General features: G+C 38.1%; 2 protein-coding genes across 4 annotated transcripts; both read right to left on the bottom strand.

The window, feature by feature from the left end:
• Nucleotides 1–391: 391 nt before the first annotated feature.
• Nucleotides 392–18,387, bottom strand: dixdc1b (DIX domain containing 1b). 3 transcript variants are annotated; one of them, XM_079486627.1, is made up of 22 exons: nucleotides 18,248–18,387; nucleotides 17,946–17,984; nucleotides 13,196–13,325; nucleotides 12,913–13,038; nucleotides 12,582–12,834; nucleotides 11,958–12,080; nucleotides 5,761–5,849; nucleotides 5,517–5,668; nucleotides 5,098–5,187; nucleotides 4,660–4,713; nucleotides 4,156–4,206; nucleotides 3,645–3,749; nucleotides 3,491–3,544; nucleotides 3,159–3,251; nucleotides 2,978–3,049; nucleotides 2,792–2,857; nucleotides 2,540–2,701; nucleotides 2,384–2,450; nucleotides 2,100–2,208; nucleotides 1,803–1,911; nucleotides 1,613–1,692; nucleotides 392–1,483 (listed from the first exon to the last, which is right to left on the bottom strand). In XM_079486627.1, the coding sequence occupies exons 2-22, from the start codon at nucleotides 17,973–17,975 to the stop codon at nucleotides 1,477–1,479; spliced, it is 2,022 nt and encodes a 673-aa protein (XP_079342753.1). In that variant the 5' UTR covers nucleotides 17,976–17,984; nucleotides 18,248–18,387; the 3' UTR covers nucleotides 392–1,476. The 3 variants fall into 3 exon arrangements, with proteins under 3 accessions (XP_079342753.1, XP_079342752.1, XP_079342751.1); XM_079486626.1 differs by lacking the exons at nucleotides 17,946–17,984; nucleotides 18,248–18,387 and adding an exon at nucleotides 16,386–16,677; XM_079486625.1 differs by lacking the exons at nucleotides 17,946–17,984; nucleotides 18,248–18,387 and adding an exon at nucleotides 16,356–16,482.
• Nucleotides 18,388–18,709: 322 nt separating this feature from the next.
• Nucleotides 18,710–23,568, bottom strand: LOC306911353 (E3 ubiquitin-protein ligase rififylin). The gene is made up of 6 exons (XM_079486636.1): nucleotides 23,481–23,568; nucleotides 22,658–22,833; nucleotides 22,084–22,569; nucleotides 21,635–21,845; nucleotides 21,486–21,509; nucleotides 18,710–21,400 (listed from the first exon to the last, which is right to left on the bottom strand). The coding sequence occupies exons 3-6, from the start codon at nucleotides 22,516–22,518 to the stop codon at nucleotides 21,207–21,209; spliced, it is 864 nt and encodes a 287-aa protein (XP_079342762.1). The 5' UTR covers nucleotides 22,519–22,569; nucleotides 22,658–22,833; nucleotides 23,481–23,568; the 3' UTR covers nucleotides 18,710–21,206.
• Between the last annotated feature and the right edge of the window lie 1,166 nt (nucleotides 23,569–24,734).

The following is a 24,734-nucleotide window of genomic DNA, read 5'->3' as shown; positions in this document are numbered from 1 at the left end:
TTACTTGCCCCTCTAAATGGTGCACCATGTCTTGTTTAGACAGAAAAAGACTGTGTTTTCAGAAAATGTGACCCTCGTGTTAAATTGAGAGTATATTTAGTTAATAATTAAATAAATAAGCAATTAATAACCAGTATTAGAAAGAAAATAAGACCTGGAGCTTTTAACATTTAGGGCTATAAAACCAAATAGTTTCAGCATATCTTTCAAAAGATGATTACGGTAAATGCTCCTAAATAACATATCAGGCGTATTCTTTTATGTATTTACAAAGCATGTTATATATGAATAAATAATATAACACGTGATCCATTTATTAAAGTTAATATTCTGAGGGGGTAAAAAAGTTGAAAAATACTTAATGATATAAATCAACTGCATACTCAGTATATAGAGCATAAACTGTTTATTTGCAAACCAAATAACAATCCTCTTAACCAAGAAAGAAGGCTATCAATACTTTTCTAGCCACATTGTTCCAGTTATTTAAGAGTCTCTCTGATACGTTTTTATGTGCCTTTCTTGCAGGTACAAAGGGAATATTCTATAACTGTGAAATATTATATAATTCATAAGACGTCATAAAGGCACTATGCCTGAAATATTTACATATTTACATAAATAGGAAATACAACAAAAATACAAAAGGCAAACCAGGTTACCCCTCTCTGGTAACAATGTGCAGGCACTCTCCTGTGAACTATAAAGAAAGTCAGATCAGTGCAACCAACAGCACATCCGATAAATAAAAAAAGGTTACAATAACAATAAATGAGCACTTTATGCAAATTAGTTACGTTGCATTTATCTAAACGCTGCAGACAAGTATTAAGACACAGAATTGTATTTTAACGATCTTGACTCAAAAAACAATACTTTGGTCCTTGGTGGAAAAAAAATCTTTTTAAAACAGATCTCAAAGAATGTGAACATTTTGTTCTGAAGAAAAACCATATATAAATAATTCATTCCATTCTTTTTACCATAGTCACCATTCTCTTTTCACAGCAAAACCATTTCAATTTTAGATCAATCAAATTTAAAAGTAGTCTGGCAGTACCTACTAAAAACTAGGTGGGTAAAGATTGCCATCTTACTACATTATCACCCAAAACACTGAAAGGTTTGATTGACACACAAACATTCCTTAAGCAGTTCCTGCGAATGAATATGGCAAAATCTCTTATCTGAAATTCATCCTGTCCAGTTATATTTGAATAATACTAATCTAGAAAGGAATCTGTGTGAATATTTGACACTCTCCTGGTCCTTATCTTCATTTGTGTTTCTAGGCAGATTCTTGCTACTCTTACTCTAGCACATGCAGGACAACTGCAATATTTTTAAGGGCAACACTAGATGTCCACTCGCTGTAGACTTGAGAATACAAATGAATGTTAATCAATGATCATTTTGGCACAGATAACACTTTCATCCTTCTTTCCGATAATCTTCAAAGATTCTTGCAGATTCAAATTAAGTCCTGTGGAAGAAAGAGAAAGAGAGTGAGCTTTTGAGGAAATGATATGGACACAAGATCATTTATTTTTCATTCATTTTAACAATCTTTAGTTCTGTTTTCTCAATGTCTCTATATGTGAACATGCTGTACCCTCTTTGCCCAAGGTCCTCCTCCACCCAGGCCACAATCTTTCCCTCCCAGCCAGGCACCACTGCATCATCATGAAACACCTGAAAGAAGCCGTTAGTCTCCATTACTCATTCCAGTCACATGACTTGTCTTTCAAACAATATACTTAACACAGTGTTAAAAAAATCTACTATGAAAAGAAATTGAATACCTCTTCCTTGACGGTGCCAAACTCTGGATCCAGTGCTTTAAAATGGTATCTATATTTTCCTTCACGATCTATGGCTGCCTTAAAATCTCGCAAGGTGACCTCCCCCAGCCTGCCAACACAAGTTAATAAATATGAGACAATACAAACTATCACTGTACATACATAAAGCATACTGCTTTACATTGATCTAAGTAGGGACCAATGAATCAATGAAAGACGGGGAAATGTTTAAGTTTTGAGTTACTCATAATTTTTGCAATTAAGTTTAGTAATGCTAGTGGCACAGAGGCGACTAACCTCTTGGGAATGTTGATCATGAAGGGTGTGAGCGAGCGATCTGTAAAGTACAGAACTTTGGTGGTTGCTGAGGAGTTGAGTGAAGGAGTGCTTTGAGAGTGAGCCATTTCTATAACAGAGCAGATGAACGCAATCCACTTTATCTCAATAGTCATTTTAACTTACAGAACAGTATGTACTTGTAAAGTAAACCAAGTATACATGATGTCCACAATGGAAGCTAGCATGAACAATGGCAAGAATTTAGTTTTAGTTTAATACTCGCATTAAAAAGTAATGCTTACTTGACGTAGTAGGCCAGGAATCTCTATCTGAGTGAGAAACTTTGTGTCCTGATGATTTGGTTCTAGCCTACAAGGAAACAGACTGATTTGTGAACAAGGAATACCGAAGCCTGTAGCAAAACCACCATGTGCGAGAGTAAAATGATTTTCCCGTACCCTCCGTTCCGGTTTATGACGTGACTCTTGGTCATACAGGCGATCCATCAGGCTGCCCACACCCTGCTCTAGGGTGTCCAGAGTGTGATGTTGAGGGTCGTGACCGCCAAAGCTGTTCCTCAGACTACGCAGAGCATCCCTTACTAACTGCAGCTCCTCAGCCTACCCAAGACACAAGTAATACATATGAATTGCTTTTTCCACAACAGAACAGAGAAGAACACAGAGAAAATAAAAATAAGGTTTATTTACATCCTGTTGTGTTTTTGATGTTGTGACTGGTGGGTGTGTGTAGCCATTATTTTGAGAGCCTGAGAGCTAAAACAGAAGAAAGGACAGGTCTTTAGTTAAACTATGAAGGGATAAAACACAGAGATTCAATAAGGTGTGAAACAAAACAGCTGTGAGTAAACTGTCTAATAACTATAACCATCTTACCTCCTGGGCCTCATGGCCCATTAACTCTTTGAGAATGTTGTCCTTGTGATCCAGCTCCCTCTGCAGGGAAACCTGAGAGACACAGCAATTCTGATTAACAAAGAATAATCCAACAATAAAATGCAATAGTTTCTGTTTCAGCTAAACCACCACATTCACAGCTCAGTGTTTGATGTTGTACCTGCTGGTTACTGGTGTCGGTCAGTTTACGCTGCGTCTCATCCAGCTTCATCTGTTGCTGCTGTAGAAGCCGATCTTTCTGACCCAGCTGTTTCTGTATACCAGAAGACAATGTCCACAATGAGTTCAAATACATTTAATAATAATAAAACATTTGGAAAAAAACATTCATGTAGACTATTCTGTAAAATATGACCAGGATGATTTTTCACAACATCACAACATTACTGCCTCATGCCTAACAGTGGTTGAATTTTTTTTAGTGACACACAATCTTGTCTTTGGTCAGGGCCATTAAACTGCATACATAGGGCACATCCCTGCTACACCTGCCTTATATTCACTGAGAATTCTGGTCCTCTCCTCCAGCATCCTCTGTAGCTCAGCCTGTGAAAATACACATTATGATTAATAAAAGGTCATACATGAAGTGAATTCAATCAATATGCAAAATGAACACAAAACTGTGTCAGGTCCACAAACTCACATTCTGTCCAGCCAGCTCATCTTTAGACATGCTGGTGCGCAGGAGCTCCTGCTTAAGCTGCAGAACGGAGGACTCCTGCACCGCCATCCGCTGCTGAAGAGCATCCTGTCGACATGGGTCACGGTTAATCACTCAAACTCTACATAAATGAAAATTATTTCATCATTTACTCACAGTCATGTCATTCCAAACCTGTATGACTATTTATTTTTCAGAACACAAAAGAATATATTTTTAAGAATGTTAGTGTTCAAACAATATGGGACCCCATTGAATTTCGTTGTATGGACATAAAAACCCTAATACATTTCTCCAAGTATCTTCTTTTGTGTTACGTAAAAGAAAAGAGTAATTTAAAGGTTTGAATGACATAAGGGTATAAATGATGACATCATTTTTATTTTTGGTTAAACGATCACAGAACTTTTAGAAATAAGAATCAATATTTAGTATTCCTTATTGTGTAAGTTTGAAGGTTTTTGTGTCGCATTTGGAGATGGGAAAAACTCACTTTCACTCCCTGGAGGTTACGCGTCTCCTGTTTGCACCTCAACAGCTCCCTCTATGTGAAAATATAACAAAACACACATGAACTCTAGCTACAACGCATCATACATAGATAGATTTCATTTCAAATCAACTTCAAAGATTTCAAATCGATAGATATGATACATTTTCAATTCAAATACATCTAAGATGGAATTGTACTTCCTAGTCTTAAAGGGATAGTTCTGTTATCATTTACTCACGTTCTTCTCATTTCAAACATGTATGACTTTCTTTCTTCTGCAGGACACAAAAGAAGATATTTTGGAGAATGTTGTTAACCGAACAGTGACAGTAACCATTCACTTGTCCTCATGTATTGGTTTATTGTCCATACAATAGAAGGGAATGGGTACTGTCACGGTTCAGTTACCAACTTTCTTCAAAATATCTTCTTTCGTGTTCTGCAGCAGAAAGTAATTTGTTGAAGCAGAAAAGACAAAAACTAATGTCATTAAATATCTCCCACCTTCAGATCTTGACTCTCCTCCATGCTCTGGTCCAGACGACTCCGTATTACAACCTACAGGCCAACAATAGATGATTTTTGCTGCTTCAGAAATTAAATTACATTAACTTACAGGACAAACATTAAACTAAACCTTCTGAAAGTCTGTATTTAAAACAGAGAATAACATAGCAAAGAGAGACACTGCAAGAGACATTTCAGCAGCGAGGCAGGGAAACGGATACCTGCGTCTCTCTCGCAAACAAAGCAAAGTTCACAGTGAGAGAAACCTGATCGGCACTGACAGAGCAAAGTGAGAGAGTAAAAGAAAAGGGAGAGATGGGAGGTGGGAGGGGCATAGGAAGTCATATATTATCAAGAGGGAGGGAAAAGTTTACAGGATATGAAAGAAAAGAGGCCGTTTGAGGGTAAAAACACTGTTGAGGACAAGATACACACCAACTGCTGCTCTGCATTTTCAACTCCGTCACCCAAACAGAGTGAAACCTCCTGTTCATCTTCAGGTAATGAACCATGGAGAAGAAGAGCCTGTAAAACACAAAAGACACCTGTTATCCTTCATCACCTCCTGAATCAACAGACACAAGCTTTTTACATCAGTTCTACTTTACTGGTTCTGTTTCACAATTCAGATTTTCAAAATGACATAAGTAACCCAATCAAAACCTAATTTTGGGTTGCAAGCCACCAGTTGGGAAGCACTGTTATGGAGCATACAGACTCTAATAGCAATACCCATCATGTGATCATCTGTGCTCAAAACAGTCCCATGAGGAATCTTAAATCTGTGTTATCTTAAATCTTCCTCTTTAATGAAAAACAAAATTAGTAAATAACATACTGAAGAATACTCATACCTGTAGACTGGACACCATTTTCCGTGCCTCTTGCATCTCTCTCTCCAACTGCTCCTGTTGCTCACACAGTTTGTCATCCCAGTTACATCCCCCTGCCAGACCATCATGCCCCTGGACAACAGCCGGGTCATACAGGGCCGATTTCACTGTTTCTTTTAATGGTGAGGAGAAAGATTATGACTGCAGCAATTGTATTGAAACCATCAGGTTTCTTATCATTGATAGATTAGTAATGGATCAATACCTGACTTATTGTTGTTTTCACAGCCGTCATTAACTTCTGACAGACTGACAGAGTCTTTGGGTGTGTGTGTTGGGCTTGGTGAACTGAGGCTATGGAGACAAACATAGAGATACAGTTGCTAACACCTTAACTTTCCATGCAACTAGTTTAAGTACAACTTTTGTTACAAAAGTGAGTTATACTTATTAGCAGTATGGACAATAATAAACACGCATTGCATTTTTAATAAGCACATGAACAAATGCCTAAAAGAAATGCTTATCAGAGGGTTTCTCAGAAAGCTAAAAATAAATGGTCCTGAAGCAAAGGGGGAAATTGCCTTTTCCAAACAGTTGCCATGGAGACCACCTCGCAAATATGATCGGCCAAGTCAGTCAGGATCTGTGTTCTGTTTGATTTACAATCCTGTCAATAATGCACCGAAAATCTGTTATAAAGGCATAAACTGCCATGCATATAATCTGTAACACCTTCAATATAATCTATACTATATAACAGTTATTGGTGTCAACCACATGTTCCTAAATATAAGGTTTTCTTCAGCACTTCGATCAGCAAATTATCATACTTTACAACAACGTGAATATGGGTCTTCGTAGATTATACGGTCTTTAACGTTACATTAAAAGTAAACCCAGATTAGAAATTTAACTGGTCCACTGGTTATTGTTTTATCTCAAATCAATTTTGTAAAAAAGTGAAAATATCCATCAGCAAATATGCTATACTAAGTTAACTTCATCACTCACTCATGCATTCAAATTAGTTTGGGATAGTTTACCCATATATAATATATATGGGTAAATATTTTTGGGTAAAAAATATATTAATATATTGACCCCAAAATAATTACTGTATATAGGTGAATCAATTATTATATAATTGTATTTTAATATTTATTTATTTACTGTAAAACGGTTGTTTGTTACAATACCCGTTTAGATTGAAAGTTTGAGATGAGTTGTGAGATGTCCATTAGCTTATTTCATGTTCAGTTTTCCAGATAAATAAGAGTAGTGGACAAGTGAAGGTTTGAACAAAACAATGACTTTCTTGGCCCAGGAGCAAAAAAAAACAGCCCATCTCATGATGGGTCTACCAAGTGCAAAAGTGTCTAGAACAGTCTGTGACTTATTATCACCCCATCAACAACTCTTAACCTCGAAGCTATGTCACAAGGCTAAAATGACAGACCTGCAAAATTTAACCTTCACATCAGAAGCATTGTTAATGTGATAGTTCACCCAAAAATGAAAATCCTGTCATCATTGAATCACCCTCTTGTCATGTATGAGTTTCCTTCTTCCGCAGGACACAAAATAAGATATTTTGAAAAATGTTGCTGACTGAATGTTGCTGACTGACTGAACAGCGATGGTAGATATTGCATTGGTTCTGTGTCCATACAATAAAAGCATTGTCTGTCACCGCTGTTTGGTTATCAACATTCTATAAAATATCTTCTTTTGTGTTCTGCAAAAGACAGAAAGTCATACAGGTTTGAAATGACAAGAGGGTGAGTAAATGATGACAGAATTTTCATTTTGGGGTGAACTATACCTTTAAAATGCTCTCATAATCAAAACTTTATTGCCTATTTCTAATCTCATTCTGATCATTGGTTCCATTCACAGTTACAGTCAAGCACGTTGACATTTCAACCAACGCCCGCAGCAAGTGCACTGAGTGACCTTTGGAAAACTCATGTTTATTTTCAGATGGAGGAAACCGTGTGATTAATTCCTGGGGTTCTCCAGGATCCAGATCTCATGCTGTGCAACTGGTTTGGATTTACCCGCGCAGTATTTTGTAACAACAAACATTTTAATCTTTGCAGACCTCCAGATATTTTAGAGCTCGGCAAACTATACTTTGTGATGAAAAATGGGTGAAGACAAAAGACCAAGGCTGATCTATTTTTTCTCTTTAACAAAGCAACAATGCTGCTTCTCGAAAGATACAAAGCGGTTGTTGTTTTTTGTTTTGCGTGTGTTGTGCTGGCTCTCATTGTCCTGATCCGGGCTGCGGAGCACAGAGACCATGAAAGAGACAACCCGTCACACTCCACATTACTCTCTTTGTTTCATTTTTCTCACGTTGTGGGGAGGGGAAAGAGGGGACTGTTTTCTTTCAATAACAAATCCAGACCCCCATCCTCATAGTGACCCAAGCATCTATCCACTCTGAAACTTTTTTCAGTTTGTCTTCTGTGATGTGCTTGCTTAAGATGTGCATCACAATAAACAGATGAACAAAGTCAACTGATACTGATGTCATCTGGAACAAGTCTGTGACTATTTATTAGTAGCTTTGTACAGATTTCTCCACCAACAAATAGTTGCAAACAACTCCGGGTCAGAATCAACCCTTGTCTGAGGCCAAGGAATCTTTAAATCATTATTATTTAATCATCTTAATAAAATAAATAACTTTAATAAAACGATAAATATCAATTGAACACACTTGTGCTATAAAGTATGGGGAAACAATGACTTATATTAAAACTTTTGGGGATACTATCTATTCTATGCCCATGCTAATACCAACTAGACAAATTAATGTGAAAAATCACAGATTTAGTGTATGGGTGCCCAGAGGACACATTCAGTATGTGATGAAATTGCACAACTAAGGCATTTCGGATGGCCTTGAAGTTCACAATATCAGCAATTGCGTTTTCTTTAGTCAAAGCCAAGATGGGTGGAAAACAGCTATGAAATGATTGACAGCTAGAGAATGACTGACACTGGAGAGAAAGCAAAGTGAAACCACAAAGCATTTTTCTAGACGACATATTTAAATCTTTTGATCCGTAGTAGCTGTTTTCTCAGGACCAAACACTAGCCCACACTGATATACTTCCTATTCAAACTCCAGTTCTTACCATTCTTTCTGAAATGCAAAACAAATGAGCAGGAAAAATTGCTCTATTTTCGTAAGCTGATACAACCCCCGCTGGTTGAATTTTTCATTATATAACCAACTCATATGCAGAGACGATATAAGCAATTATGGTGTGGTCTATCTCATAGGATCTTTAGATTCCCAACAGGAAACCTCATAATCTCTTTAGCTGCTCATTGTGATCCTCCCAAAACATTTTCTGTCCTAAGTAATATGACTGTTTTTCTAAATTCTCTCACATCCACATATGAGATTTCAAGTCACACACATACCAAACCACAGAAATTACCACAAAATTTGGCCCATTGCAAATAAACATGTTGATTTTCTCACGAGATGAGTCATTCTGCTGGGTCACGTGCGTATGCTCGTGTTATTTAAAGAAAATTCTTCATTAGGGTTTAAGATTAATTTGGGAAGGTAAACTGCCAAAGCCTGTATTTTTCCAATGCACTGTCAGAAGTAAAACAAACATTTTGAAACACATTACACATTAACCAATGGGAAAATTCTTCCTTAATGTTGAACCAAACCAAATGCATATATGACACTATGAGAAAACGCTGTGTTGTACAACAATGACAGCTTGTAATGACAGAAAAGCTGATCAGCAGTGCAGGTGGTACTGACAACGAGAAGATGGTCAAACTTCATGATTCTTGTATGAGCTACAGCAGAAAAGTATGCCTAGTCAAATCCTCTACAGCAGTGACACCTGTCGATCACAAACCCCACATGCTCTTCGTAAATGCCCTGCAAAAGCGATTGTCCTTCCTTAGTAGTCAAAACGCAAAAAGAAAACTGTTTGGTTACAAGCATTCATCCATATATATTTGTGTTCGTCAGAACAACGAAATTTGGAAAAACCTGAGAGTGAATAAATGACAGAATTTACATTTTTGAGTAAACTGTCACTTTAAACAGAACTGTAAAGCTAATGTTATTTCAGCATATAAGCAGTGACAGGAGTTCAACTCTGTCAGATGACACAACTTTGTCACATTGTTTCATCTCACTGCAAGAGTAAAACGCCTTTACGGAGCAGTCTCAGCTCAGATAAAGGTCAGTGACTGAAATGTATATGTACAAACTTGTTTTAAAAAGCAATTTTAAAGCTGCAACACAACTCATGCAAGCTGTAACCACAAATTATAAGCTTTTGGTTATGATTTGAGTTGAGACATTTTTGAATACTGTGATAACTGATTTTTGTTTACTTTTTACAAAGTAAGTTACATATTTCCGCTTTAACAGAAAAGGACATAGCTTGCAATCACACATATGTTTACCAACTCTTCAACTGCAGAAATGCCTGGATAAACTGCAAATTCTTACCATTTCATTTGTTTTGCTCCCATTTTGGCACTGAGTCTCTACCCTTCTGCTCCCCGTTTATTCATCCACAGAACAAGAAATCTTGGAATCATTATCCTTCTTCCAAACTTCTTTAGAGTCCAGACCAAGCACAAAAAGTAAACACAGAGAGTAAACTGTCTACCTGTTTACACGTTTACTAATGAGCTCTTCTTTATCTCAGTTGTATCTTTTGTGCCTCAAAACCATGTTTGGAGCCGCTGGCAGCAAAGATCCTGCTCAAAGCATCCCGGTGTGTTTGATCTGTTCTTCAGATGCTGTCCATATGGAAATCCTGTTTTCAACCCTCCACAGTGACAGGAGAGAGAGACTTTAACCAAAGCAGCTGCATCCTGCCCATCTCCCCGCTCTCTCTCACAGAGTTTGGGCTAATTCTTCTTCTTTTCAGTTTAACACTAGAGACGACTCTTTTCCATAAAGCTCTCCGTCACGAGAGCCGAGTCTTCCTCTCTAGCTCCTGCTGTCCCTTTTTCTGTACGGAGCTGTCAGACGTGGTCCGGCCTTTCTCTGTTTACCCTCCCCCTGTTCTCTTTACCCCTCCCTCTGTTTCTTCTTCACTCTCTTTTTCTCTCTGCTTCTTACACCATCTGTTAGGAGCAGTATTTTCATGTAGGGGGGGCTGGTATAGGGACTCATTAAGAATGATTTGTAGATGGGTAAAGACTCGAAGTTTACACATTCCTGATCTGCTTGCTACAGGTCAGGCTGCACGTCTCACTGGAAAGAATATTCAGACTAGGGCTGTGCAAAATATCGATACAGAACACTTTATGTGTGTTGGCTACTCTGACTAAGACGTCTGTCACCTTGGGACACTGCTAGATTGAAGTGAGATATGCTGTAGACAGAGCTGCATTGTGAAAAACAATATATGTTTTTCACAATATTGTATTGATAGTCCCAACTCTGCTATTGATACATTTATTAAAATCAAGTTTTAACGTCATATACAGTACAGCCATTTTCTCAAGCAGGAGTGAGCTCCAGCTTCCAGTGCCGACGCGTGGGTGTGCTTTGATTTTAATGATGCATGTTTAGAGCGCGCATGAAACACGTTCATTGTGATGTGGAGCAAAGGCACAGTTTTTTTCTTATTCGACGGACAATGAGGATGTTGCTGCGGGCAACACAAGACTATAAAGTTATAAGGTAAACTATCCTCGTGCTCCGCTGTCAAACAACAACTGCGAGTAATTAAATATTCCGTCTCCTGAAATGCAATCCAAAGAATGATCAAACTGACATTAACGCTATCAAACTGAAGAGCAGCCAAATAAACCTTGCCTAAAAAACCATAGAGCCCTGGCCAAAGCTATTGCTATTTGCTATTCCACTACTCTGGATAAAAGATTGAAATTGAAACATAACATTTTAATATACATATAGCTTATATTTAATTAGATCTTTTATCTTGAATTTATAACTACTGAGAATGAATATCATTTGATCTACAGGTCAGTGAGCAGTCAGGATCAGACAAGATCTGAGCAGTCAAATGACTGCCGTCCATGTAATTGACCTGTAATTGAACGTAATGTCATAGACTCTATGACAGCTCAATAAAATGCTCCAAAATCCAAACATCTAGTGCCAATAAAAAAGTAAGGACAGATTCAAAACAAAGAAAGGCTGAACAGAAATGGTCATGACTAACATGACAACAATGTATTCTCTACCAACGAGCTGATATCTCTCGCTACTGATAGCTTTATTTTCATTTATCATCTGATGATGACAAAATGCCTTTTGTGGATCCTAAATGTATTATATAACACAGCTCATCTACTTACATAACATCTCGGTCAATAACTTACCCAGCAGAATATCCATACAACTAAAGTATACAATTGAATGTCTCACAAGGCAGCCTAGTTAAACCGAATAGTACAGTGAAATGTATAGGGATAACCAGTGTTTACCCGGTGGAGGATCTCGCTCCTGTGTCCTCCTCAAATGTCCCTTGCTGTCCTTCATACTGTTGGACCAATGCTCGGACGCTCAAGCATGAGTTCTCAATGTCCTCATCTGCACTGTAGCCACGACTAAGAGAATACATAGAGAGAGATGTTAAATCTGATATGGTATTGATCATATCATTTATCCTTAAAATCATCACACTAACTTTGAATATATTTTCAAAAAAAAAATTCAAAGCTGTCATCAGAGCACATTAGAGCTTGACAGTAAATGACAGTAGACAGTCTGCCAAATGACAGTAGACATGACATAAGCTGGGGTGAAACCCTTTGCAGATCTGCTTGTCCATATGCTGCCTTTACACCAAGCTGCAATAACCACAAATAGCAGCAAGAGGGCGATGTTTTTATGTGTCAAAGAAAGCTAATGGATCCTATTAAAGTGAGAAGTGCAGGGCCCTGGTTGTTTTAATCGAGTTATGAAGACTTCTCAAGCTACAGAGCTCTACCAGCACAGGAAACTGTGTTCCCATGGGTTATTTGAAATTACAGTGGAAAGCATCTGCGTGGAAATGTCAAGTGAACAGATCACACAGAAGAGAAGCAGCAGGCCGATGCTTTTTCTACCTGCTCCATTCCTGTCGTAGGTGAAAGATGGAGCGACCTGGGCGAGAAGCATCCTGTCTGGCAGCCGCCAGTGCTGCTGCGGCATTCTGGGCCATGGCCATGGTTGAATGAGGTCTGTGATTGGCCGATGAGCCAGTGGAACTTCTGCTTAAACCAGATACATCCCTGTGATTGGCCGATGAGGAGGGTTTAAAATGTGCAGCCAGAGCGAGGATGAGCCTCATGGCGGATTTGAGGTTCCCCTCCACGATGTCTTTGAAAACAAAGAGAAAATCTTAAATAAGTCGGTTTATCAGCTTAACTGTGATTAAGAGCCTGCGGTGATACTCACCCTTGGCAGAGGTCTGTGGCATTCGGATTCGTTTGGATGAAACAAACTGCAGAACCTTCTCCACGTTCTGTTTCTTTTCCTGGTCGTTCTGTGGCACATAATGAATGCCATCCAGCAGCTCACCGGCTTGCAAAATATATATAACACATCTTAATAATGCAGCTTATTAAGAAATGGAATATAGCACTAAAGTTGCTTGTGTGCCAGAAATAATAATCAAGCTGTTAATATTAAGCATAACCACACAGCTTGAAAACATGCAAGGAACATTGAGCATCCTTACCCACAATCTCAATGAGGTGTGCGAGGACAACGCCATCTCTTAGATCCTGTCGTAGGTCGCTCACTGGTCTCAGACCTGGCTTCTTCCTCAGCTGGGTATTAACCCACGACACATATGCAGCGAGTTGTTGCTAAAAAGGCAATATTTTTTTTCCGTAAGTAAGTGTCTACAAAACCTGTAATTCAATGTAGACTGCTCATAGAGCATTTTAAAGGGATACTGCACCAAAAAAAGAATATTCTGTCATGAATTACTTCCAAACATGTATAAAGTTCTTTGTTCGGTTCCACACAAAGAGAGACATATTTGAAATAGTGTTAGCAACCAACAGTTCTGAAGCACCATTTACTGCCTTAGTAGGAAACATTTTAATTGTAGTCAAAGGTGCCCCAGAACTGTTTGTTTTCCTACATTCTTCAAAATATCTTCTTTTTGGTTTAACACAACCAAAAAATTACAAAAAGTGTTTGCATACTATGGCAGTCAATGGTGCTTCAGAACTGTTGTTTGCTAACATTATTCCAAAAAATCTCTCTTTGTGTTCAACCGAAAAATACACTTATAAATGTCTGAAACAGCTGGAGGGAAAGTAATTCATGACAGAATTTTCATTTTTGGGTGGAGTTACCCTTTAAAGGTGCTGTGTGAAATCCTTTGAAAACTCTATTGACATAAATCCAATGTAATATACATAACTATGTTTTCAGAGGTGTATTAAGACCTTACATAATGAAGCGTTAAGTTTTTATGATCTTAGAATGAGCTATTTCTATCTCCATACACCACAGGTCCTGTATTTCGCCATGTTGTTTCTACAGTATACCCCTAAAAGGACGAACTACTCTACAGACTGAGAAGAATTCATATAATACAGATTATTATACATATTTACATATCATATTACTTGAAATAAAGTCCATACAGATCAGCTAATCTAAAAATGATACCTTGCTTGTTCAATAACAGAGGCTCAATTCAAAGGTCCCACAAAGTAAATTGGTTTGCAAGTCAGTTAAATTCTTCCATTTGTTTGTTGAAATGCGTACTTATCCTCAGGCTGACCTTGGAAAACACAAGAATAAATCATAAGACTCAATGGAGTCAGTGTGCTATTATGAAGCCATAACTTTTCAAACAATGTATGATTAAGGGACAGTTGGGTCAAAAGGATTACTGTAATGTTCTTGATTTGTATCAATCTCTTTTTTCAGTCAAATGGGATGGTTCACCCAACAATCACACTTTCTTCTGTGGAACACAGGAGAAGACATTTTGAGAAATATCTCAGGGGTTTTGTGTCCATCCAATGGAAGTCAATGGTGTCCATTGTTGTTGCTTACCAACGTTCTTCAAAATATCTTCTTTTGTATTCTTCATAAGAAGGTAAGTCATACATGTCTGGAATGACATGCGGGTAAATAAATGACTAAATAACTTCCATTTTTGGGCAAACTGTCCCTTTACGTTTGGGTTGTAACACTGCATAAGATGCTCTAAGTTGATTGGCGCTGACAGTCCTTGTTTTCAGAGGTTACACAGGGCCTGTCTGTGTGATGCCCACTGGGATACCCGCTGTGAAAAGAACTTCATGCCTCAGTGCCAAAGATGCACCTGTTTTGACAGGGCGAGTCCCTTCCTATTCACCCTCGCCGGTCACCATCAGCCGGGTTAAATGGCATGGATTAGTCTGACCTGCACTTTCCCTGCATTGTCACAAAAGAACAGCTTAACTCCCCACGCTCACGCTTCCTCTCCAGCAGACACATGTAGGAACACATACAGACTGCAGCGACGGCTGCCGCAGTTCCACCCCCTGGCAAATGTGCTGCACGCTGAACAAAATGGATTTTCTTTTTAAGGCTGAAAAATGTCAAGTGGCTGGGAGAAAGTAACAGCTTTATCTCTTTAAGAACTAAGCATATTACTGAAATTGACCCCATGTTTTCTGCACTCCCGGTGCAATGCATTCCCAATTGAGCTACAGTAACAACAAAATAAAGACAACAAAATCTGTATGTTTTCACAATTTCCCTTCATGCACCAACTGTGCAATTTATTGGTTTTCCTCACGGTGGACTTTCTAACACTATGCAGCTCTGTCTACAGCATATCTCACTTCAATCTAGCAGTGTCCCAAGGTGACAGACGTCCTAGTGAGAGTAGCCAACACACAGAAAGTGTTCGGTACAGATGCACTGTCAGATGCTGACCAAGTTGTAAAATTGCAAGAGCAACAGCCCCATGCAGTCAGCTGTATAAATAAGCTGTCTGCTCCCACAGCAACCCTACAGACAAACATCTCCATCACTAGAGCTTACTGTACTGTTCTTATCTTGCTGTATTTGAACCTGAAATATCTTTAGGGGAAGTAGAGAATAAGACAGCTGGGGTTTGTAACAAAAAAATCCATAATGGCCTGACAACAGCACTTGACTGTTCAAGTGTTATGGCCGGAGGGTAGGCAGATGTAGAAGCACTCAGTCTTACTGTAGGTAGATCTGATATCGCTAGGGAATGTCAGGTGCACGTGGTTATAGAAATGACATAATATGCTTAAAATCTCCACCCACACCGACTGTAACACCTAAGGTAATCTTTATGGGAGTTAAAGCACTTAAAATCTCATTTTGGTGACAGTAATTGAATGCAAGAAAGTAATTGTTTCTTAAAGAAAATATTTCACGTTATTCCAATGAACATACTGTCCAAAATCAAATTTCTAATACTGTATATTATATAAGAGAAAACATAGCAGACTATACAGCATAATTTATAAAACTATGAAATTGAATATTGTTAGGAATGTACGGCAATAAACGCCAAGGAGTAAGAACCTCGCTGTTCCTGTTGGTAAACTAGCCTACTTCACAAACATTTTGCCCAGGTAAAAACAGATGATGTGCTTTGAAAATTCGTCAAGAACTGTAAGAAAGACTGTTAACAAACGTATACGTTAAATAAATAGTATATGCATGCAGAAGAATGGTTTACACACAACAAGGCACATAATCCGTCAACAATACCGTCAACAATGCCGTCACGCGCGTTTCATGCGTAAAACGTTTAGGTTGCCCCTTCAAACTGAACTTTAGGAACTTTACAAAGCAATCGTGACTGAGTGATATCGCAAAGAAGGAAATAAACAGACGTGTAAACTGACATAGACCGGCTCCGTTTCTTGGTTCAGTACCTCATTCGGACCCTCCTGGAGCACGTCAATGAGACTTCCTTTAGACAGGGATGCGATCATTTTTCTGACTTCTCATCAAGGTGAGAGGAGAAACGTTATCGTCGTCAGTCAGCGATAGCTTTTGACCGCATAACGTAACGGAGGTAAACAAAGGAAACTACAGAAAACACCCCAAGCCAAGGCGATGGCCATATGTGCCAGCCCGTTAGCCTGCTAGGCGTGAAACAGGATACTAGGTAGACTGGATGGAGAGACGTTATGCGCATGCGCTTGCAGCAGCTGCCCCGCGGTCGTTATGGCGACGCTTCAGCTGGTTTAAGTGCATTACGGTCTCCAGGTTATGCGTTGTAATGTATGCTTTCGATGTTATCTGCAATGTTAGTGTGAGACATTGCGGTGCACGTTGATTATATAACTTGAAGTAAAACTTGCGGGCTTCAAAGCAATGCCTGTGTGTTCTAGAGTGGATATCACTGTTCTAAAGCCAACTGACGTGAAATCTGAAATGTTTCATGCAGTCTATGGCTTCAGTGAGTTTGTTCAGCCCCATTAGACCACATCCTTCCTGCCAGCCCCACTTCCTGCGTCTGCCTCTACAGTACACATTATCTTTAGATATGGAATTTTGATAATGATTAAAAACAATAACTTTAGAAAAACACGAACAAGATTAAAAAAGTACATCACAATTCATCTATTGACATGCTTTTTTCTGCAGTGTTTGACAATACATGTTTTGAAAGATCAAACCCGTCACATCCTTATAGTCGGGTTCATATGATGTTGTGTGTAACAATATGAGGTGAATTGCAGCTGAATTATACTAACATGTGATGTAAGTTTTAAAACCAAAGGCAATTGACTGCAATGGTGTTTGACCAATTCACAAAACGGAAGAACATCAATGAAATAACTTTAATACCTAAAAAATCGTAGGCATCTGCAGTCCGGCTCTTATTATTATTATTATTTTGTTATTGTATTAATATTAAAACTGTATGTCTCCCAAGAAGTGAAGTTGAGCTGAGGTAAATCACGATTTGATGAAGTTGTCAATAAATAATTGTTCCATCTGTTTATTCTAATTTTTTTCAGAACTCAATCCAAGGAGACTAACCTGTGTGGATTATCTCAGAAAATGTTGTCATTTAAAGGTTTTAAAATAAAGAGATAAGTCTACATTTTTGTAGAACCCTTTTTCAATGTCGGTTCATCTCTAAATCCCACCTCAGTCTAACCCCAGATGGATTTGCTGGCACAAATTATTCATGATAATTCAAATTTACATAATTTAAAGTGATTTCCTGGTAAAAACGAATACATCTGGAATATGGAATACCAAAGAAAAAATCAACCCACTGTGGTTCAAACATCTTCTAATGTTGAAGTTATGTTCTGATTGCTGTAACTCTGGCACAAATTTAACATGCAAATATACAGAATGTATTTATTATTTGTGCCCATAGAGTTAAATGTTTGTCTGTTGATAGGCTTACTTTAAAAACCACACAATGAGAAAATGACACACTCAGTGCTTCTACAGTTTAAAAGATGACTTACAGGTTTCTGCACAGATGGGGAATGCAGCATCTTGCGGATCTGCAAAGTGACAAAGGGAACTTTTCATTGTTCCGAATATTGAATCCCACAAACAGAGCCTACTTGTAAACAATGATGGATTACAGCCAATATCATGCACAGGCACTTGTTTTCTATAAACATTTATGTTATACACTTACGCAGTGCTTTTGGTTTATTTTAACGATGGCAAAAAAGTGACGAAGCTGGTTAACGCGTTCACAGTTAGCGTTAGCATTAAAAATACTTTTTTGTAATGAAAAGCAAGCAAGTCTGTGACCTACCGTGTGTTTCTCCCGCCTTCTTGGTGATATCACTACCAATTTTGACAATTAACCCTAAATTGAATGTAAATATCCATTGTCCCGAGTGGAAAGTAAATCTCAGCAGCAGACTGATACACCAGCTCCCTCCCAGTTACTATGGTTACCAGAAACAGTAGCACGTGCGCGGTAAGTTTTTAAACAAGTCCTACTAACTTGCATCACACTGACTACAAATTATATTAAATACTTTTTTAATCATTGTCTGACATGAAATACTGCCTAATATACATTAACGGCACGTCTTGACTTTTTTATAGATTAGTAGATGAATGTCTCCCTCTGCCGTAAAACGACCAAACTGCAGTACAATGAGATTTAACGAAAAGGAAACGTACTATATCATATATATATATATATATATATATATATATATATATATATATATATATATATATATATAAATAAAAAAGGCAATTATTTAGATGTTGAACGTTTGTTTATTGATACAAAAACAAATAGTTGACAAGAACAACAGTATATTGTAACAAAATCTAAAAATATATAAATATTTCCATAATTAAAAACCTTATCAGCTTTCAATGTAGTCTTTTACATTAATACAGTATTTAGCACATCAGGCCCACTGCATATCACATTAAAGACAATGTTGGCAATCTGACATGCTATATGATAATGTTTATCACATCCAAAACAGTTTTATTAGTTGATTTGGATTATAGTTCATAAAAAAAAATCAGTTTTAAAAATCTAAACAAAAACAATAAACTAAACAACAATAAAAATACACATAAATGTTAATACAGAATCAAGCTTCTTAAATGAAAAAATCATTCAACCATTTCTAAGCACCTTCAATAGTTCAGTAATGCTTTTTCATGGCTCGTGCATGCAGAGCTCATATTTGTTCCTCGTATGCTTTTTCATAAATGTGTCTATACACATCCAATATGTTAGAGCTAACATTTTTCTTTTACTTTGCAATTTCTCAGGGCTGCATTAAATGTTTCATTTGCAAAAACTCATAACTCTTTAGCTTCCAAATAATCGTTTTTTTAGTTACATTGCACATTGTTAATAACAGTTAAATAGAGGTTCATATAGTAATTTTCACAAAATTAATTTTGATATTTAAATCTTCAAATCGCACTGACATTTTAAGTCCACACTTACAATCACATTCGGGCACCTTTATTATCTATAACAGTAAAACAACAAATTACTTGTACTTCTGATAATATAATCAACAAGTATTTTTTATAGCGCGTGTTATTTAGTTATTTAGCCTGTTTTTTGTCGCCTAGCTATTAATGCACAAAATGGAAGCTCCACAGCGTTTGTGTTGTAGGCATTAGACATTAACAAGCTATGTCTTGGAATCAACAATATTTTTTACCAATACCTGTCAGTGTATCCTTGCTTTTAAACACATTTTAGAATGTGATGGAAAGGTACTGGATGGAAAGGTACTGAATGGAAAGACCATGCTGTGTTTTGAGTAACTAAATGATTTGTAACGTCTTAAGAAAACTGAAAGTTTTAAATTGTTATCATTATTTAATGGATCAAACACTTTTAGAATTGATATATATTCAGATAAATGTACTAGCAAACACAAACCTATAAAATATATAATATATACAGCTTGCATATCCTGGCAAAACACTGCAATAATTTCGTAAAATCAATCGGAAGTCTAAGCCAAATTAAGTTCCCTCTTGCTAGCATGGGCATACAGTCAAGATATCTCCATTATGAATGCTGATCTTGTATTTTATTGAATGACAGCTGTCACGATGTCCTCTACATTCAGCTCAAGAAATCAAGAACTCAGGAATATGCATTATTTTTCACAGTCCTTCTCCAAGAGGTGGATGAAGATTTGAACAAAACATTCCTATGTAACCACGATTTATATGATACATTCATAAATGTGAATCTTTTATATTGAATATTTCAAATATTGTTCCTTTATAAATGTAATAAAGATCCAAGTAATCTGGATTTATAGAACCAAAATTATATCTATGATTGACATCTATCGCTCTGTGAAAACATTTCATTAAATGAACAGACTTCATCACACAACAGTAACTTTAGGCAGTAATGAGCACCTTGAAACACTTACTGGTTAGTACTAATAGCAATACTAAAAACAGTGGAGGAATGTACTAATTGATAATGTCTTTTTGTAATTTGAAAGCAGCTGATTCTGCCAAATATTTTTCGCCACGTCTCAAGAGCAACGTGTGAGACAAAGAGTGGGACAGTCTGTGATCTGGAAGTGTGTAATATGAGTCTGAAAATTAGCACCTACTCACTGGAAAAAGTTTAAACACTGTTGTGTAACATTTGAGTGGAATATAAGTACAATCACATTCAATAAGTGATTTAAAAGCAGTTAAGAGCAAAGTGATCTATGGTAAGGACTAAACGTAAAAAAACAACATAACACTTAGTGCTTTAAATAAAATATAGTGAACCAACTTACCCTGTTTTCAAACCCCAGAAATGTCTAGTTCTTAAAGCCTAGTGTTTTCTGCCCCCTCAAATATTGTTAATTATAAAGATATTTAAGTTCGTAGGTGTAGTAAAAATGAGTGTTCATTTATATTTAAAATCATTTATACCACCTTCATTTGAACCAAGATTGTGTTATATTTTACATACTGTAGCTAATGCAGTTGCAGAAGAATGGATAGAACGGAACTGATGAAAAATGATGCCTCAACAATAACTTGAAAGTTCAACTTATAAGCCACTTGGTAAAGGTCAACAAATGAAAAGTAAAAACCCAACAACTGAAGCTGCACCAAAAACAGACAAAACTGTGCACTTTAAATCATGTGAACATAAATGATGCAGAAAATAAGAACAACGTCAAAGTATGTGTGTAAACACTGACAAAGATCAATAAATAAAGAAGTAAAAATTAAAGCCGGAAGTTTGTACTCAAACTTCATGATCTAAACACATGCACGGCTCGAACCACGTACTGTCGGCAGATGGGACACTCGTTCATACGGTTCCCACACTTGCTGCATGTGACCATGTGTCCACACTCAAGCAGCACGCAGTCAATGGGAAAGTCCATGCAGATCTTACACAGATTGTCCTCCTGGCCGCTAGGCTCAGCTGGCTCAGCTGGGTCAGCTAGAAGAACAATAACAGATTTTATGGAAATTTGATTCAGTAGTAAGAAAGCAAAATAGCATTAATGATATAAACAGAAACATACCTTCTTGTTTGTTCGTTTTTGAAACTGAAAGTAAAAGAGTAAAAGTGTAAGAAGGATTAGGGAATTTAAAATGATACAAATCAGCCACTTTTTTATAACTAGAACCACTTTAGCGCACAATCACAAGATGATCCCACAGACAGACGTACCCAGGTTGTGAAGGTCTTTCTGGTCATTAAAGAGGTGAGTGACCTTCTCCATCAGTTCCCATTTCTCACAGCACCCCTGGTAGTTCACAAAGTTGCGAGCCAGGATCTCCTTTAGCTGCCGCACGCTGAGGCCTTCAATGGCCTCCACGCTGCTCAGGTCTGACAGGGAGGCTCTTCTGCTGTGCACCAGAGTTTCTTCGCTGTCTGTGGACTGGGTGAACCATAGATAAAACATCTCAGCTGGTTTCGACGATCCTTTATCTTTGGAGTCAATAGTTAAAAACCATGCAAACATACAAAGTGATTGTAAAATAAGACAGTTAGGACTGTTAATATTTACAAAAGTTTTGCTTCAAAAGCATGAGATTTAGACATGTGAGGCAAACTTCAGTCTTTTATTGAATGTCTAGTCGACTTGTTGACCATACCTTCTCGTCCCTTCCACATACCTCTTCCTCATCCTCCCCTTCTTCCTCCCCATCTTCTTCCTCCTCCTCCTCCTCCTCCTCTCCCGTTTCTTCTTCCTCCTCCTCCTCCTCCTCCTCCTCTCCCGTTTCTTCTTCCTCCTCCTCCTCCTCCTCCTCTCCTGATTCTTCATCCTCCTCCTCTTCTTCCCCATCCTCTTCCTCCCGAAGAGGATGTGGTGGCACAGCAAGCACACCCGGCTGTGAACGAGACTCGGCACCGCCACTGCCCCTGGGAGTCTGTTGAGCCAGCACCAGCTCCACCAGCTCCTCCTTTTCCCGACACATCTGCGTAGGGATCTCGTGCAGGTGGAGGTAGTCACGGAGGTCCTTCACCTTCAGTCGCATCAATTCCGCACGCTCAAACAACGTGCAATGGAGCCGCTGACAGGTGTGGCACATCAGCGGCCCCAGATCCATCTGCACAGAGCAGCGGCTGCAGAAAGTGTTTTTGCAGTCCACGCAGACATGCTATGAACATATCGGAGTTATGAGAACAAGGACATAAACTCAGCAAAACAGTCTGATATTTTATTGGTGTAAATGAAACCTGACTTACCGTTCTAACTGGGTCAAACTGGCCTCCGCAGGCCTTGCACAAGTGTTCGGGTGGTGCTGGAAGGGGGCTGGAGCCCGACGTTGTGAAGGCCTGGTGCCATGAGCTGCCGTTTTCTTCCACGGTGGCGGTGATGTCCACACAGAGCAAGTTATAACATTAGGTCTGCGCAGCCCATCCTGTCAATACAACACATGGGTTTTATGGCCATATATATTATTGTAAGACTCCCATATTTACATGAATGTCTATTTGCTATTCATTTATATTTACTAACTGTTTTTATTTGGTACGGTAACATTGGTCGTTTTAGTGTTTAGCATAATCTAATTCCAGATGTTTTAACCGCAGCTTACACACCTGTGTGACCAAACCATGAAATAACAACGACCAATAATGGCCTATTGCAATAAGCAGTTTCTTTATTAAGCATTCCTGCTATGCTTTATATCATTTAAACGTCTATGAGATATAGTTCTCAAACCCACGTGAGCTGTCTACCTAACCAGCCTATCCGGTCATCATAGGCGCGCACTTACACGCGCAAATTTGTTGCACGCGCCTATTGCGCAAAAATGCTACAAGCGCTTATGATGTCCAAAGTACTCTACGCGTTTATAAAGCCCACACATGCTGTCTACGTAGGCATCTCCATAGACGTTGACATACAGCCATTGACTGAATCTTGCAGCATACAATTACTAGGATAACTGAATTTGAGATCTTACCCAAAGCACCCGTGGCAACGTCGTTTAACGACAGCCATAACATATTGATTTTATCGAAAACGCATACACGGTAAAATACTATACTGACAGGTACTCACTGTGCAGATATTCACGTAAAATAGCTCCGCAATTTTCTCCACTAACGCAAAGAGTTATGACGTCTGACCCTGGAGTGAAATCACGCGAGATTTGGCGTCGTCGGCGATGGCCCATATAAGGATTCATACTTCCTCTCTTGTGGTTTAGTGGATGGATTCACGAAATTCATACTGCCATCAACTGGGTGGTTGCGAAAAGATTCCCCATAATTTCATTAATTCATCATCTTAATTGTTAATTATAAAAAAAAATATTCTTAGCTGTGTGTACTGTGCCAGGCTTTAATGGACTAGTTTTTATGCACTTATGTATTTTGTTGCCTATCTTGCTTTAATTGCTTCAAATGTTTCCTCATCTGTTAGTCACTAAATGGCTAAATGTGTGTGTTTTCATGTGTAATACAGAGATTGCATTCTTGTTCCAAAATTTGCATTATTTGACATTTGGATCATGAAACAGAAATTCTCATTGTATGGGGGATTCTAATCCTAAATTTTTCAGAATCAGAAGAGCTTTATTGCCAAGTGTGCTTGCACACACAATGAATTGTCTATGGTGTTGGAAGCATCTAGTACGCACATTCAACACAATGGAAGACAAACAGCATAAAAAGATGCATATATAAAATACTATTGTACAGAAAGGGAATAACATAAAAGAGACATTGTACATGGTAGTGTGTTGTTGAATCGTGTGCAGGGGAAGTGTACATGTAGAAATACATTTACCTACAGTAAGGCATTCTAGTGTACACTATAGTAAAAAAGTGGAATATTGCTCTTGAGGAGCAGTTATTCAGGGTGAGATGGCCTGAGATGAAAAGCTTAATATTTTATTACATTTTCTTTATGAAAAGCTGCTTCTGTGTCTGGAAGTCCTGGTGTTTAGTGCTCTGTAACGCCGGCAGAGGGCAACAGTTCAAAAAGTTTGTGAAAGTTTTTCTTGCCATGTTCTTCATTCTGGAATGATTTGGGAATCAAATCACCAAGGTGCAACTTGTTTTTCTCATTTTGTCTCGAAGTGTTTGTTATATTCGTAAATATATGTACAGAATAAGCTGAACAGGCATATGTTCTTATGCAGTGTACTCGTCTACTGGAGAAAATAAATCGATTTTCCGCATACACACCAGCAGAGTGCGCTGTTTACTGCTAAGCCTAGAAGCCGCACGATTTGACTTCATTCATGTTCAGGAAGTCGAGCTGTTAAATGCAGTCAAATGTTGGATTGGCTTTATGCTGGTGGATGTAGGT

The sequence above is a fragment of the Barbatula barbatula genome (genome assembly GCF_947034865.1).
Source record: "Barbatula barbatula genome assembly, chromosome: 22".
NCBI classification, from domain to species: Eukaryota; Metazoa; Chordata; class Actinopteri; order Cypriniformes; family Nemacheilidae; genus Barbatula; species Barbatula barbatula.
This window is presented reverse-complemented; position numbering and strand designations above follow the sequence as displayed.